This window comes from Poecile atricapillus, chromosome 3 (genome assembly GCF_030490865.1).
Source record: "Poecile atricapillus isolate bPoeAtr1 chromosome 3, bPoeAtr1.hap1, whole genome shotgun sequence".
Taxonomy (NCBI): domain Eukaryota; kingdom Metazoa; phylum Chordata; class Aves; order Passeriformes; family Paridae; genus Poecile; species Poecile atricapillus.
This window is the reverse complement of record NC_081251.1, coordinates 105,170,755-105,187,699: the sequence shown is the minus strand read 5'-3', so window position 1 is coordinate 105,187,699 and position 16,945 is coordinate 105,170,755. Positions and strand designations below refer to the sequence as shown.

General features: G+C 53.8%; 1 protein-coding gene across 2 annotated transcripts; it reads left to right on the top strand.

Annotated features, from left to right (window-relative positions):
• Positions 1–1,978: 1,978 nt before the first annotated feature.
• Positions 1,979–16,014, top strand: PEX6 (peroxisomal biogenesis factor 6). 2 transcript variants are annotated; one of them, XM_058834669.1, is made up of 17 exons: positions 1,979–2,882; positions 2,959–3,119; positions 3,803–3,886; positions 4,504–4,606; positions 4,779–4,915; positions 4,990–5,101; positions 7,683–7,891; positions 8,051–8,243; positions 8,602–8,678; positions 8,772–8,904; positions 11,123–11,328; positions 11,425–11,486; positions 11,922–12,030; positions 12,738–12,854; positions 13,423–13,500; positions 14,950–15,070; positions 15,402–16,014. In XM_058834669.1, exons 1-17 carry the CDS (start codon positions 2,016–2,018, stop codon positions 15,426–15,428), a joined length of 2,796 nt encoding a protein of 931 aa, XP_058690652.1. In that variant the 5' UTR covers positions 1,979–2,015; the 3' UTR covers positions 15,429–16,014. The 2 variants fall into 2 exon arrangements, with proteins under 2 accessions (XP_058690652.1, XP_058690651.1); XM_058834668.1 differs by having other exon boundaries at positions 14,950–15,089.
• The last annotated feature ends 931 nt before the right edge of the window (positions 16,015–16,945 follow it).

Sequence of the window (16,945 nt, the reverse complement as noted above, 5' to 3'; positions counted from 1 at the left end):
GCCTGTGCTAACCCTGGCAGGGGAGTGTCCACTGTCCCCAACGTCAGTGCTTGGAGCAGCAAGAGGAGCAGGGCAGCACGTTCTTCATGTTGCTTTAGGTTTGATCCAGCCTGAGATCAGTGGCAGCCAGAGCCAGCCATGGCTCCTGCCAGTGCTCATTCAGGCCCGGGCCAGTGACAAGAGTGTGACAGGAGAAACCCTGATGTCACTGGTCAACTGGCTGCCACTTGCACACATCTCCACTGCTGCCCATGTGGGACCCTGCAGCCGTCCTGGTGATCACATCAGGGCCCAGTGCCATGAGCTTCCCTTTGTGAGGAGCCCTGTGGTCCCTCAGCCACAAGCGTTGTGCTTGCTCAAGCAGGAGATCCCTTCCATGTGGCCCAGGCAAGAGAAGGCAGTAAATTCAAAGCCAGTGTTTGGCAGATGCAGATCTCTTCACTGACTGGAAGCTGACAGTCAGGCACCTGCGGGTGCAAGGGAGCGCTGGGGGTGTCCCAGTGATGGGCCCAGAGCAGAAAAGGCTGCAGGGCTGCACTTGCGGCAGCATCTTCATGGTGCCATTTCCGTACAGCTTTAGCAATATTAATATCTAACTGTGTCGCTTTGTTTTGGCCAATCCTCCCAAGCCGCAGGCTGGATTTTCTGACTGGCGACTCAGGGAGCGGGTTCGAACGCTTTGTAAGCGCTCCCTCGTGTGGAGCAGGGCGATGGAATACGGCGAGCAGCCCAGGAAAGTGTGAGGCTGGCTAGAGCCGAGAGGCAACTACAAGCCTCACTCTTTTTCCTTATCCCACAGACCGCTGCGGGGTGTCTGGACGCCTGCTGTGGATGCAGAATTCGAGAATCCTGCGGGGTTTCTGTTTCCTTACTCCCGTCTTGCATCCCCAACAGGCACTTGGTACAACGAGCAGTCCATGGCAGAGGCCACAGGTGCTGATGAGAGCCTCTGACTCCCTCCAGAATGCTCTGTCCTGGGGTGCATCAGGCACAGCATCTCCTGCTGATTGAGGAATGGGATTATTCTGCTCTGCACTGCACTCGGGTAGCCTCACCTCGATCCTTGGGGGCAATTTTGGGCACTGCAATGTAAAACAGACATTAAAATTATTATAGAGCTTCCAAAGGAGGGCTACAAAGATGGTGATGGGTCCAGAGGGGAAGCCTTGTGAGGAGCAGTTGAGGTCACTTGGTTTGTTCAGCTTGGAGGAGAGACTGAGAAGAAACCCCATCACAGCCTGCAGCTTCCTCACGATTAAAATAGAGGGGCAGACACCGATCTTTTGTCTGTGGTGACCAGTGACAGGACCCGAGAGAATGGCTCTAAAGCTGTATCAGGGGAGGTTTAAGTTGGATATCAGGAAAAGTTTCGTCACCCAGAGGGTGGTTGGGCACTGGAAAAGGCTCCCCAGGGAAGAGGTCACAGCACCAAGCCTGACAGAGTGCAACGGGTGTTTGGACAATACTCTCGAGCTTTCTCTGTGATTACTGGGGTTGTCCTGTGCGGTTACAGAAGCTGGGCTTTGATGATCCTACGTGTTCCTTCCAACTCAGACTATTCTATGATTCTACGATTTCCTTGGTTAGTTCAGCACTGACACCAATACAAGTCCATTCTTTTAAACCAGGTGCACGTGTTCAGCCCGCAAAATCTCCTCAGGCTGCCACTGGCGAGGGCACCGGTTCTGCTCCCACTGCCCTTTCCTTGCGGTGCCACACTGTGCTGCAGGTGAGGCTCCCCGGAACAGCAAAAGCCCCGCCCGCTTTTCTGGCCACATTTCCCTCTGTCCCACCTTCCGCAGGCTCTGGCTGCATACTGCTGGAGCCTGGGGAGGACCGGGACGGGGTCACCGCATGTCGCTGCAGCCGCCGGCACGGCTGGGAGCAGGTGCGGGAGCGCAGTCTCGCCAGCGCGGTCCGGGGCCGCCCTGCGCCGCCTCTCTGCGGCCTCGGCGGGGCGGGGCGGCCACCGCGCTCCGCCCCGGCCCGCCCCCGCTCTTGGGGCCGGCGGCGCGATGGCGGTGGCCGTGCTACGGCCGCTGGATGTACCGCCGGCCGAGCTGTCGCCGGCCACGGCGCTGCTGCTGGCGCCGGCGGGTCTGTGCGCGGCGCTGCGCGGGCGGGGCGGTGCGCTGGTGCTGGCGGTGCGGCCGGCGGGGCGCGGCGGGGCGCAGCCGGTGCTGCTGAGCGCCGTGGCGCTGGAGGCGGGCGGGCGGCGCGGCGCGGAGCTGTGGCTGCGCGGGGCGCTGCTGCGGCGGCTGGGGCTGGCGGCGGGCCGGAGGGTGGCCGTGTGGCCCGTGCGGCGCCCGCCGGCCCTCGCCTGGGTGCTGCTGGGGGCGGCGGGGCGGGCGGGAAGACTGGCGGGCGGCGCGGTGCTGGCGCGGCGGGGCGAGGCGCTGCCGGGGCCGGGCCCCGGGCCGGGCCCGCTGGTGCTGGAGGCGCGCCCGGCGCTCCAGGGGTTGCTGGGCGGCGGAACGCGCACCGCCCTCGCTCCCCCGCCGCCGCCGCCCGCCCCGCCGGGCACCGCCCGCGGCCGCCCCCCCTCCGCCGCCGCGCCGCCCCTCGTCTCCCGCTTCGCCGCCGCCGCCGGCCCGCGGCTGAGGGCGGTGCCCGGCGGGGCGGGCGGCGGCGGCGGCGGGGCGGAGGTGTGGGTGAGCCGGCGCGGGCTGCTGGCGCTGGGGCTGTTCCAGGGCGAGTGGGTGCGGGTGGGCGCTGAGGGGGCGGCCCGCGAGCACCTGGCGGCGCTGCTGGCCCGGCCGCCGCCCTGGGAGTACCCGCGGGCCGCCCGCCGCGGCCCGGCCGACGGCACCGCGCTGCTGGCCCCGGCCCTGGCCTTCAACCTGGGCTGCGACCCCGCCGCCGCCGCGCACCTCCGCCTGCAGGTGAGCCGAGGCCGGGCGTCCCGGGGAGCGGGCCAGCGGCAGCCGCGGCTCAGCGTCCTCCCCGTCCCCTCTGCAGAGGTACGAAAGGAGCGGCGCCGCGGATGGGACGGGCAGCCGGTCCGTGCTGTCCGTGCCCCCGTTCGCCAAGGAGCTGCACCTGGAGATCGTCTGCTCGCCGGCCTACAGCACCCGGGGAAGCTACGACTGCGTGCTCTACAGGCACTTCGAAACACCGCGGTGAGCTGTGGGGGGGGGACACTGGGGGCGAAATCGTGAGCTAAACCGTGTTTATGCCACTCGTTTGTGCACGTCGACACCCCCAGTGCAGGTGCTGTGTGGTTTTAGGATATCCCCTTGCACTGTCCTATCACGAGTGTGTTCTGCTTGGACAGAACCCTTCTTGTCCTGTCCTTCAGAAGTCATCTTCAGGTCTCTTGCCTCATGATCCACCACCCAGTGCCAATGTCTCACAAATGCTGCCCACAAACCTCTGTTGTGGGCTGTGTTTGTAATCCCAGTTTTCAGCTGAATAGTCTGGAAACTGAATGTGTTGCCACCTTCTCTTCTGACGTCCGTAGCTGAGCGTCTTCCATATGGCTGGTCAAGGCTATCTGTTTGAATTATCCCCAGCTATTCCATAGATAAGGTGGAGATTTTGTCTGAATGAGACATTGCAATGATTTTCATCTTCTATACCATTCCCAGAAGGCTCCCCTTAGTAGTCTGGATACACTTGGTTCCATCCAGGGCATGGCAAATCTTTCAGTGGATATTGATAGTTTTATTTACAGTCAAGGAATGAGTCAGTATGAATAGTTACATTCTTTTCTGTAAAAACACTTTTGATGCAGGGCTGGGAGGGCACACAACCAGAAGGATTTACTCCCTCTCACTGATGAAGCTCTCTGGGTTTTTTATAGGCTGGTCCAGGAGGGAGACATCCTGTGTGTTCCAACATTTGGAAATGCCGAGTTTATAGAACTAAATGCAGACAAGTTCCTAAGGTAGGTGTCAACAAACTCTGGCTCTATTACTTGGTACCAGAAGAGCAGAGATACTTTGTCATGACTGACTCTCTTGAAATCAGACAAATTATTCCATTCTGATCTGTCCCTGGATTTTAATGTTTTATCTGTCTCTTATTACACTGAGAAGAGGGAAATATGTTTTTGGATTATGGAGGGCTGCAGCTGAGAGGGTGGCCTCCATTAGCTCATTCAAATAATCAGGAAGGGAAGAAAGGAAAAAAAGAGAAGCAAAAAAAAGAAAGCAAAATGGGAGCTGGGCTTCTCAACTTGTGACAAACAGCAAAATGCGAATATAACCCTAGAAAATTCATGTTAGAATAACTTTCTGTTTGGCCACCAATTCTGCCTTTCTTGGTATTGCTCATGTGGCTTTGGAACAGTTGTGTTAAGTGGGAGAATGTCCTCTTTGTGTCAGGATAAGGGTGCTCACAGTGGCATTCCCAACATGCACATTGGCTGGTCCTTGTAGAGACAGCAAAAGGACTGGAGTATCTCTGCTTACCTGTGCTTTTTAGCTGTCTTCTTGTTGACATTTATATTGTTCCTTCAAGATCTTGGCTCAGCAGTTTAGAGTGCTTGTTTTTTTCTCTTAGGTGGCCAGAGCTTTATTTCAAGGTGAAGAAGGTTGTAGGCATGGTGGAAGGCGAGCAGTCTGAGGGTTACCTGGTGGACACCCAGAACACCTCTCTCTATCTGGTGAGATGTTGGTAGAGAGCAGAGAGGGAAGATCTGAGGCTGAGCTTGTACTGTGGATGATTAATGTACCTCTGGAGACTTGTGCCTCCTGCCATTGGAAAATGACATTTCAGGACAGATTTTGTCACTTGGCACCGGTGGTTATTTGGGTGGTGTTTTTCCTTTCTCACAGGTGGGCTCAACAAACAGCACTGTCCCATCTGCCCCAGCCTATAACAGCAGTGAGTTCTGGAGCACCTTGTCTCCTGCGGGACTTTCTGACGTTGTGAAACAGCTCTGCGATGCTCTTCGGCCTCATCTGAACCGTCGGTGAGTCAGAATTCCTTGGAGTGAGCCTGGAAGAGGCGGGACCATGGCCACAGGGAGAACTCCGTCTGTTACAGGGCCAGTGCACTGAGCAGCGTGGGCAGCGTTCTCCTCTCGGGGCCAAGTGGCAGCGGGAAGCTGATGGCTGTCAGAGCTGTGTGTGGCTGCCTCAACCTCCACCTCTTCAAGGTAATTCCTCCTGTGGCCAGTGGATCAGTGGATTTACAACAGACAGAGAATTATGGAAATGTTTTTTGAGTCAACCCTGCTGCAGCCATGACACGAGCCTGTCCAGGAGCTGCTTCCTTGAGCGCGTGCAGACAAGTGAGGCACAAATGATGCTGAGATCTTCTGTAGCTGAGGGGGAGAAGCAGCCCTTGGTTTCATGCTAGCATGTGTACCATACCTGGATCAAAATCTCTTGGCATATGAAACGGCTGCCCTGTAGTTGTGTTCACCACCACCACCTGCCAAGAGCAGTGAAGTGGCAGGTGAAATTCACTGGAGATGGTTTTATGTGGAATATGATGTAGTTCAAGCTGACTGTCAGTATTAAGAATTTGGTTTTATGTCAATGGCCCCATGAAAACTTTTGCTTTGCTCTCTGTATATGTAAAAAATCAGATCACATTTTTCGGAACAAACTTGAGAGTGGGTGCTGTTGCTGTGCAAATCCATGTCTTGACACAGATTGAATATCATGCACAGTTCTGGTCTCCCCATCACAACATAAAACTGAACTGGAAAAATTGGAGAAGGACACTGGGTAAGATCAGGGGTCTAGACCAGTTTCTCTGTGGGGAAAAGCTGATTAAGTTCTTCAACCTGAAAAATAAAGAATTTAGGGAGAGTTTGATACAAGTTTTTACAAGATCTGTTTGAAAGAGATTTTTCACAAGAGATTGAGTGGTCAGCAAAGCATGGAAGATGTTTGCTTTCCTCTGTGCCAGCATGAGGTCTGTGACTGTCAGGTGAAGCTAGTGGGAGCAGGCAAGCTAAAGGAGCTATTTCTCTGTGCAGGTGAGAGTATTTGGATGAGAAATCTATTGTTACAAAACCACATCCGACTGGGAAAAATCCCTTTGATGAGAATGGTAGGTGCCTGGATAGCTGAAATGAGTTCTACCTGTCTCTGTCCTGCACAAAATGTTCTGGGAACCAACAAGTCTTCACTGACTTGTTCAAATTGCTATATTCCTCCAGCACACCGCTATTGCCCACTCTGATGGTCCAGGATTATCCCACAAATGCTTTCATCTCCCTGAATCTTTGCAAAAGTGATAGGAAGTCATGTGGTGACTTTTCCAGGAGACTTTCTGAAATTCTGAAAGGACATGAAAGAAGAAAAATGGAAAGAATAGGGCTGGAAGGTTCCTCTTTTTGTGGAAGGAAATCATGGGCTTGCTCGTTCTCTTGGTGGATATTATTAGAGTAACTCCTTTCCTGTTCTTTTCTCTCCAAGTAAAGCTGTAACACTGGGTCAGGGGAGCAGGTAGATAGTGCCTTAGCCCACTGCTGTGCAGCTCATCTGGACGTGATCCTTCGTGGTGCTGAGCTCTGACTTTTCTGTAGATGTGCCACAGCTCTTGGGATCCAATGCAAGATTGCAGGGATTTCGCAGGATCTTCAGATCCATGTTTAGAATGTGCTTGGGACACTGTCATGTCTTGCCAGGTGGCCACAGGTTCTAGTGGGGTGTGTGTGCAAGGCTGCAGCTTTGGTTTCAGCGTTGTGTGCTGCTTTTAAAGACTTAACACACTTGCTATTGAAGACAGAGATGCTTTCTGTCCATCTTATTCTACTACTCCAGCTTTTACACTCTCCCCTCCCTTTCTCACTGACTGCAGTGCTTAACACTGCCACTCCACCTGCTCTTCCCTTTTGTCTCTGCCATTCCACCAGGACACAGTAATTATTCCCTGCTCTAATCTGCACTACTTGATGATAAACAGGTTTTTGTCCTTTATCTCTGCCTTTTGGTACTTGCATACAGATACTGCTGCCATTAGGCCTGCCACAACCCTAACCTCTGGGTTTTTTCTGTAGTACATGGAGCACAGGAGTTCCTCTGCTCTGTGTCCCTGTCCTTACCCTTTAGGGAACTGTTCTCCCTGCTTCAGGCTGCCTTTTCTGAGGATGAAACTCAGGGAATCCTGGAGATAGTATGGGTCTCCCTGGACAACCTCGCAGCACCAGGAGGCAGCACTGCCTGTTCCCAGGCTGCTGTTCAAGGCTCACCAGTCACCTCTCCCCTTGCATGACTTCATCAAGTGTTTGCTTTGTAAACAGTGTCTGGGCTTCTGTCCACCTAGAGCTTCCCCCCAAACACCCGTCACCTTTACCTTCCTCCTGCACTTTGAGCCTGTCTGGCACTGGTCGAGCAGTTTCCTGGGCCTCCTCCTCTAGTTACTGCAGTGTTGTGCAAGATACTTTGTTCTCCCAGTCTTCCACAGCTCTCACCTCCCTTCCAGCTTAGGTTGTGCTGAGCTGGGATATCTGCTGGTGCCTTTCTCTAGTGCCTTTGCCTCACCTTTTTCAGATTAAGACCCTCTTGTCTAGCTCACCTCTTGCAGAGAAGCAATTAACAGCCATTTATCCATGCCAAGGCATCCTGAATGTGCCTATTTTGAATACCACCTGAATGTGTCTCTGGGAAATACTGAGTTTGATCTCCTCTGGGCCACGAATTGCCTGTGGAAAGCTTTGTGGAATGTTGTCCTAGGCACCCAGCTGTGCATGTTGCAACTGTGTTGTGTGGTGTGTCTGGCAGGTCGATTGCGTCAGTTTGTGTGGTGACACCAGTGCAGCCACAGAGGAGAAAGTACAGCTGGCCTTCAACCAGGCCCAGCAGTACCAGCCCTGTGTGCTCCTGCTGAAAGACATCGAGGTGCTTGGCAGAGACCGAGACGGGCTCGGAGAGGATGCCAGGGTCATTGCTACTCTGAGGCAGCTGCTCCTGGACAGAGACCCAGCACTGAGGTATGGACCCTGCTCATTTGCTGTGGGCATTTTGTTTGCTTCTGCCAATGGCCTAGCTGTGGGAGAGTGAGTTAGCATGTGATGGCAGTGTAAGAGGGTACTTCAACCCTCAACTTACACATGAGCTGAGACCATGCACTGTCCCCTTTACCTCCGCAGCCACCCTGTCCTGGTGATTGGCACAACCTGCAAGCCCCAGAATGTTCCCACAGATGTGCAGACTGCTTTCCTTCATGAGGTGAAGATTGAAGCCCCTTCAGAGGAGCAGAGGAGGTTGATGCTGAGCATGCTGACTGCAAGCCTGCCTCTAGGCAAAGAAGTGAGCCTGTCCAAGCTGGCCCGCAGGACTGCTGTGAGTAAAACCACAGCAGCATGTGGAGATGGGCAGGCTGGGAGTGCTGGGCCACTCTCCCCTAGCTGGCCTTGGAGAAAGGGAGTGATTCCCACAGCCCAGACAACTTCTTCAGTGGTTAATCCTGGTACTCAGATAATCGGCTTTTAAATACAGATTTCTAGTGCCTATGGACTCCACAACCTTTGCAGAGGTGTTGGCTGATGTTCAGCTCTGCTAATAAAAAAAAAATTAGCTAGAGCCTTTAACCAGAGGCTCAAGGAACAGCTCTGCAAGGAATTTTTCCCCTTACTTTTTATGGCCTAGGTGTAGCTGTGGTGGGGGACTGAACTGATGCTCTTTGTTTCCACATTCACAGGGATTTGTGCTGGGAGATTTCTGTGCCTTGTTGTCCCACAGCAGCCGGGCTGCTTGCACCCGCATCCAGGCCTTGAGGTAGCACAGCAACAGGGCAGTGGGTGGGGAGGGCAGGGGCTGCAGCTGCTAGTGGGGCACAGCCTGACTCCTTTCCCTTTCTTTCCTCACCAGTTTTCCAGGCGGACTTAGCGAAGAAGTGGAGAGGGATTTTTGCACTGCTGGGTTCCCGGTGCTCGAGGAGGATTTTAGTGCTGCACTGGACCAGCTGCATGATGCCCACTCGCAGGCAGTGGGAGCCCCAAAGGTGGGATGCTGGGGCACAAGGAGGGGGTGGGTTCTGCACAGCTCTTGGCTCAAGTTGCCCATCGCAGATATTGCAGTGCTATGCTCTGACACATTGCTTCCTGCTGTCCTTCCATGTATTCCTCCAGCTTTCAGTGGAAAACAGTCCTCTGGACTTTCCCCCATCCATTTTCACCCTCTTGGCTTGGAATTTGTCAGGGAAGCTCTTGCAGTGCTAATTGCAGGCCAGTTAATTTGCTGGTGCTGGAGGGGTGCCAGCTGTGCAGCTCAGCCTCTTGGGAGGGCAAAGGCTTCCTTACAGATTTCCCCAGCCACCTGGCCAGAGGGAACAGAGAGGCTGTGGCACAGGCTGGTGATGGAGTTTCTCCACATGTGTGATGAGACTTAGACTTGATCAAGCAGCATCCAAGGCTGCTTGAGCTGGCATGGACTTTTCTGACAGACAGGCAGTTTGAAGAGCTTGGGGTTTCTCCAGGGAAAGTGGCGTGGAGAGTCTGAGAAAGCCAGCAGTCAGCTTCTCAGAAGGGGGGTGATCTGCCTCTGGCAGCTCGGCACCCAGGGAAGCAGCATTTGGGTGACTGGTTTGGCTGGGTAATGTGGTGTTAGGACCAAGCAAAGTGGTTGGAACCTCTTTTCCATGCCTGTGAGTGCAAAGAACTGAGTTCAGCACAGGACAGGAAGCCTTGGCCTTGGAGCAGTTCCTCTGGCACCTTCCCCAGCTGCCCACTTTAATTGATGAAGTGAGCTCTGTTTTATGGTGTTCACCAAGTTTGCTGTAAGACAAATAGCCACAGAGCATGCTCAGCAGTGTGCTGTGTGAATGGCAGTTAATTTTGTTTGTATTTTACCTTCCTTTATTGATTTCTTAGTAATTGGTTGTGGTCAGGAAGCCCATTAGCAGACCTGGATACTCTGAAGATATATCACTTTCAATTCCCTGCATGCACTTTCTGGTTAGTCACACATTTGTCTGCACTTACAGCCTGAGCCTTTTGGAGAGAACTGATTCCAAACCTCCTCTTGTTAACAGTGTCTGCACCATGTCTTAGACTTATAATGTGCTCCCCTGAAAACAACCTTACTGCAGTTTTCCAGCTCCTGTGCTCATGTCTGTAGAGCTCTTTCTAGCCAGGCAGGATGAGCAAAAGTGCAGAGGAGAGGGCAGCTCTTCCATTCATTGTCACTGCAGAAAAAGGGCCTGTGACCTTTTGCTTTAAAAGTTGTTTTGTTTTTTTTTTCCTGAAAATCTTTGTTTTGTTTGGCCTAGTTTTCCTGGTGGACAGCTAAAGAATTAAAATAAGATAACATAGTCTCTAGTAATGAAGGAAGGATGCAAATTGGCTGAGGGGGAAAGAATTTTGCCCTAAGCTATTTTTAAACTTCCCACTTGTGCTGGCACCAGCAGCCAGCAGGTGGGGGGAAATGTAGAGCTTTGCTCTCTCTGCACGCTCCCAGGAGAGCTGCTCTGACTCTCAGGAGGATGTCATGCAGGCTGTGGCATTCCAGCTATCCCTAAAGCTGTGAGCAGAGCAGCAGCCTGCTCTGGGATAGTTTTGCTCAGCACAAAATAACCCAAGAGGCATTGGCTTACCTGTCTCAGGTTTGGTGTCTTCTCTCTGTTCTCCGTGACCCCCTCACATGTCTGCAGCTGACCCCGTTCCTATCTATTTCTCATGAGCATACATGAACTTTGTTCTTGCATCCCCCCTTTCAAGAGCAGTGAGTATTCCATACAGTGTCCTGCGGGATGTCTGTCCCTCACATCCTCCTTGCCTGGTCCTGGCAGCCCAGGTTCTGTCCCTCTGCAAGATGTGAAGCCCTTGCACAGTCTGACCCCTGTGCGGGACAAGGTACCCTGAACACAAATCACTCACAGGTGCAAGATCCAGATTTCTTTTTTTCTAAAAAATATTTTGTTCTTAATTTTACCTTTCCTCATGATCCCAAAGGCTGTCTGCAGCAAGGCTCTCTCTCCTCAAAGCTGCAGGCAGACACTTTCCCTGGGGTATTTTTGCTGACAGATGATACGAGGGGCAGTGGAGGATTGGAGATGAAATGCATTCTGCAAGTGCAGCATGCTTGGGGACGTGTTTGTATAGTTTATTTTCTCCTTTGCAAAGCTCAGAAGAGGGGAAATGTGGATATTGGATACTGGAGCTGCTCAGGCACGCTCGGAGCTCAGGAATAAATGCTGACAAGAACTCTCCCTCTCTTGGCAGATCCCCTCAGTGTCCTGGCAGGATGTTGGTGGGCTGCAGGAGGTGAAGAAGGAGATCCTGGACACTATCCAGTTGCCCCTGGAGCACCCAGAGCTGCTGTCACTGGGTCTGTGCCGCTCTGGTCTGCTACTGTATGGGCCTCCAGGGACAGGGAAGACCTTGCTGGCAAAAGCTGTGGCAACAACGTGCGCCATGACATTCCTTAGGTGAGAAACAGGAGGAGATTCACACAATGGGACTGACTTCCTCCTGGCAGGGGATGGGTGTCCTCTAATTGACTTCATCTCCTCCCTGCCCCACAGCGTGAAAGGACCGGAGCTCATCAACATGTACGTTGGGCAAAGCGAGGAGAACGTGCGCAATGGTGAGAATGTGCATCCTGCTCCTGCACGTGGGGAGATGGGGCTTTTCTGTGGTGCTGCAGGGAGGGGACTAGTGCTTAAACCTCCCTTCGCAACTCCCACCCACAGCTCTCAGCAAGGGCTTGAACTCAGCGGTCTCCTACAGTTCTCTGCTTCCTGCAGCTTCCCTTCCTGCTCTCTGCTCCTGTTGCTCCTGTCCCTGGTGTTCCTGATGGGACAGCAGCCCCTCAGAGACACAGCTGAGCCTCAGGGCCCATCCTGCTAGGTGCTGCCTGTCCCCAGTCTGTTGAGCCACTCAGGCAGGAGCAGTTAGTGCTGGTGATACAGTGGGCATCTGGTTTCCATCCACAGCTATTCCCTGCTGGGAATGTAGCAGGTTCTACTGCCATTGACTGCTCTTCCACATCTTTTTCACCTTTTCTGCTGTCTCCTCACAGTGTTTGCCAGAGCCAGGGCAGCTGCTCCCTGCATTATCTTCTTTGATGAACTGGATTCCCTGGCCCCCAGTCGTGGGCGAAGTGGAGATTCAGGTGGTGTCATGGACAGGTGAGTGAGCATCAGGTGTCCTTGGGAGAGCAGGATTCCTCAGGCAGTGCGTGAGGTTGCCCTGAAAGGCAGAGTCCATTCCACCCCTCTTTCTCTGTTTTTTCCCCTCTCTGCTCCCTTCAGCTCTCAGCACAGCCTGTCTCTTCTCTCTGAGCATTAGTACTGCTGTTTGCATTGCCTCAGGTTCCCGATTGCCCAAGCTAGTTGTGCAAACATTTGGTTAAGACAGTCTCCTCCATCTGCTTCTGTGGCTGCCAAGTGCTCCCTTTGGCCTCTCCAAGGTCATCCTTCACACCCCTGCTGTGCTGTCCTCCTATTAGCTGCTGTTTCCCTGTGGTGGGAAACCTTTCAGCTGCTTCTGGTAAAAGCAAAGTGTGTACAGTTTACAGATACCCAGAAACAGGGTTATTTTCCCTGGGCCTTCTCTGCTCTTCTGCTAAGCTGGCAGTTCCCATCCAGTCTTCCTGTTCTGAGGGATTGTCTGTGGTTTGGGCTGCTATGCAGTGAGCCCACGTGCTCACTGGCTGTGCTATTGGAGAAGTGTGGATGGCTGCGTAAGGGCTCTTCAGTGAAGAGAAACAGGAGCTGAAGTCTGAGAAATGGACCTGCCAGTGGCTTCACTTCATCCTTTTTCCATTGGTGGCTGAGGGAGACACTGGGTGAATTGCCAAGGCCTAGTTCTAAGTATCCTGTCTTGCTCCCTGCAGAGTTGTCTCACAGCTCCTTGCAGAGCTTGATGGCCTTCATTCCACCAGCGAGGTGTTTGTCATTGGAGCCACGAACAGACCTGACCTCTTGGACACAGCTCTGCTACGGCCGGGCAGGTATGTCACATCCTACCTTGCCTCACTCCAGGGGGGATCTCCAGAGCTCCTCAGGCTGTGGTGAGCAGGACTGTGTCAGGGGATTGTTCATGAGGGCCCCTGGCCCTGGCTCACAGGAAGCCAAGAGGAGGTTGGTGCCTGTGGCTGTAGCAGCAGTGTAAGATACCATGGCTTGTTGCCCCCACCACTCTGGTTACTGCCTCAGCAGCACAGCAGGGCAATAAGGGACCTGCTGTTGCACCAAATAATGGCAGCAATTTCTGCACAGCTACTCCCCAGCCAGTCCTCAAGCCTGTGACTTGCTTGTCCTGGGGAAAGCAGCACTTCGTATCTGCTGTTGCTGGACCCTGTGTGATTCCTGCCAGTCCATTTCCCCAGCCTGCCACTGTCCCTCCAAAGAGCAGTCCTGCCCTCCAGCATATTGACTGCTTCAGGCTCTGTATCATCCACAAATTGGACAGCAAAAGGAGCTGTTCCAGGGCCACCCTTCAGCTCCTGGTGTACAGGGCTGAGCACTCGTGGCAGGTTTGCTTTGGCCTGTTCCCAGCTGTCTTCTCTCTGCTGACAGGTTTGACAAGATGGTCTACGTGGGCATCAGCGAGGACCGGGAGTCGCAGCTGCAGGTGCTGAGCGCCATCACCAGGAAGTGAGTGATCCTGTGCTCTTGCAGTGTCTTCCCACCACCTTCCAGGAGGTCACAGACCTCCTGGGGCTGATGCTTGGTGTGCTCCATTTTGGCTTCATGTCTGAGCCCTGGGGAGCACCTGAGGTCACTGAGCCACAGCCAGTGGGTAGGGCAGGAGGACAGAGCAATTCCCAAAAGCTGAACTGGGACTGCTTTTTCTACAAGAAGGGTGAAGTTCAGCTTGCCTGTCCAAGTGGAGGGGTTGGTAGAGTTTTCCAGCCACTGTGCCACTATGCTCTTCTAAAGGAGCTGAGCCAGATCCTAATGGTGTAGTGAGACTGCAGTGCAGCTGCAAGACCGGAAGTTCTCATTTGATTCCTTCAAGAGTTGCCCTGCTGTTTGCCAATCCAAGTGTGAAGGCAGTTCCATTCAGCTCATTGCCTCTCCTCCTGTGGTGCTTAGGGTGTTCAGGCTATGATCTGTTTGTCTCCCTCAGACATCCCAATGATTGTGTGGGATCACTGAGCAGGAGGGTTTAGCAGCTTTTCCAGCTGCTGTGAGCTCCTGAGAGCATCTCTGAAGGGAGAAAAGCAAGCCCTGCAATTCAGGTGCAATTCAGCTGGGTGAGTGGCTGTGACTGCCTTTGCAGGGACTCTGTCCTGGATAGCTGCGATCACCTCTGCCTGTGACTGTAAGTTAGGAGGAGAGGTGAGAGTGTGGGCTGGCTGCAAGCAGCTGGTCACACCCTGTGTCTTGGCCACCATGCCCTCCAGCAGCTGCTGGCCATGCTGAAGGAGGCTCACTGTCTGCAGTGTGGCTCTGATGGGACGGTGTTACAGTGGTTTGTACTCTGTCATTAAACATGTTCTCATCCAGCCCTGGTGTAGGTTGTTCCCATGCATGTGTAGCACTTAATTTATCTAGGTGAGAAGTCAAACACCAATAGCATAAACAGATGGTGTTCTAGAGAGTTCATCCTGCACCATGGCTCCAAGACTACTCCTTGCATCCTGTGTGCTTCCTAGCCTGGAACCAGAGAGGCCCAAAGAAGTTGTGGATGCCCTATCCCTTGATGTGTTTAAGGCCAGGCTGAATGGGGCTTGGAGCATCCTTGTCTAGTGGAAGGTGTCCCTGCCTATGGCAGGGGAGATGGAACTGGATGATCTTTAAGCTCCCTTCCAGCCCAGGCCATGCTCTGCTGTGGTGCTGTGATTCAAAGTTTCCTTTGATCCTGCTTAGCAGGAGAGAGGACCTTGCTGCAGGGATGTTTCAAAGAGAGGTGAATGTTGAAAAAAAACAGTAAAGCAAACTCATTACTTTATTTTTTTTCCTTTTTGAGCATGCAGAGCACGTTCTGGAAGTGGCCAAACATGGGTACTCTGCTTGTTCCTGCCCAGTCACACTGGCTGCCACAGCTCTCCTGGTCTGTTTTTTCTTGGCTTTCATACCTTTGTTTTTCTCTCTTGGCAGGTTTAAACTGCATCCTTCTGTGAATCTCACCACCATCCTAGAAAAATGCCCAGCTCAGCTGACAGGAGCAGACATCTACGCCCTGTGTTCAGATGCCATGATGTGTGCTGTCAAACACAAGGTGGAGTGGATAGAGGCAGGTAGGAGCCCTGCCCTTACCTGTCCCAGTTGTTGGGGCAAACCAGCACAGGGACAGGGAGGAGAGTTACCACTGCTGGTAACTGGGCTGTGTGAGAAGATCCTCAGCAGCTTTGGGACCACAGTGCTGGGCTCTGGGTTATTGCCAGGCAGGCAGTTTCTGCACGTGGTCATCTCCACCTCCAGTGCTTGGCCCCCGGGGGAAGGAGGGAGACACAGGTTTTCCTGGCAGTCTTTGATGGCTGGAGAGTGGGCTTTTGGATCTTGCCAGCTGCCCCTGTTCTCAGCCCTTTCATGGTATTTCTCTCATGCAGGGCTGGATACTGAGAAGTCTCCTCTGATCCTGACCATGGAAGACTTTCTGCAGGCTGCTGCTAGGTTGCAGCCATCAGTCTCTGAGCAGGATCTGCTCAGGTACAGACTTATCCAGCAGAAGTTTGTGGCCTCCTAATGCTCAGCAGAGCTGGGAATGGAGACAGGCACAAACAGGCACCTGCCTGGTCTTCTCTGATGCCTCCCCTTCTTTTGTGCTTGGGTGGAAATAGTGTCTGAGCAGTTTCCCAAGCCAGGGCCTGGTGGAAGTGCTCTCTGCTCATCCAGGAGGGTGGTGGGTTCTGTAAGGGTCCCTCACATGTCAGCACTGCGTTGTGGCTGCCAGGAGCATAGCAGGATGATTTCTGTGTGAGGACAAAGCTGTGGGCAGTGTAGCAGTGTCTGCATGGGTGACAGACCATTCATTGGTGGGGGAGCGAGGCTCAAACTGCACCTGGTTTGTGAGCAAGTGCAGGGCTGGAGGCAGCTGCTTGTTGGGCTGTCAGCCCCCAGTGAGAGGTGCTGGCCAGAGGGCAGCAGGACACAGGGCACTGCTGCTCCAGCTGGCCTGGACTTGACATAGTTTCTAAATAAATACAGTTTTTTTAGCACTAAGTGTTCACTGCCTGACCTCAAGTTGTTGCTTCTGATGGTGTCTGTGCAACCTGGAAGGTCCCTGCAAATTTTGGGGTGGGCTGGGTGGTGCAGAGAAATCATTGTTCTGCAGGTAGAGAGGGGAGCACACCTGTGAACTAGACTGGGGACACTCTCATCCTGCCAGAATGGCTGGAGCCCGTGGTGGATAAGGAAAGCCTGAGGGAGAGACACTTGTTTGACTGAGCTCCCTCTGCAGAAGGAGCCCAGTTCTTGCTGGAGGCACTGGGTGACAGGACCATGAGGCAATGGGAGCAAGTGGCAGCAAAGAAATTCCCATTGAATAAGAGGAAAAACTTGTCACAGGAAGAAGGGGAGCTTCAGCCTTGGAAATACTCAAACAATGTTTGGAGCAGCCTGGAGCTGCCCAGTCTGCACTAATTTGTGCTGAGCACCACTTGACCCAGACCCCCTGAGGTGCTGTCTCACCTCCCTCAGCAGCCTCACAGCAGCTGCTGGTGGCATCGCTTATCCCCTGCTTCCCAGCCTTTTCCAAGGGTGCCGAACAAATGGCACCTGAGCTGTGTTTGGCAGCTGCTGTGGCCAGGTGCCTGCAGCTGCCCTCAGCTTTTGCACAGCCCAAGGGGTTGCTGGTGCCAGATTTTGCCCCACCTGCTGTAGGCACTGAGCCTGCTGACAGCTGGATTCCTGGGCCAAGTGTGGCTGTGAGGGCCTGCCCCCCCTGGAGCTCCTCTGCTAAGAGCTGGTTCCACAGCAGCTTCTGGCATTCCATGTGTGAGTCCCCAGCTGGTGCATGCCTGGAGCCCTGTGGCTCTGGCTCTGGTGCCTGAGCGTGTTCAGGCAGGGCTGTCCCTGACCGCACTGCTCCATGCTACTGGATCTGGGCACCGCATCTTCCCCAGGGTGGAATGGAGGGAGTTGCAGCCACAGC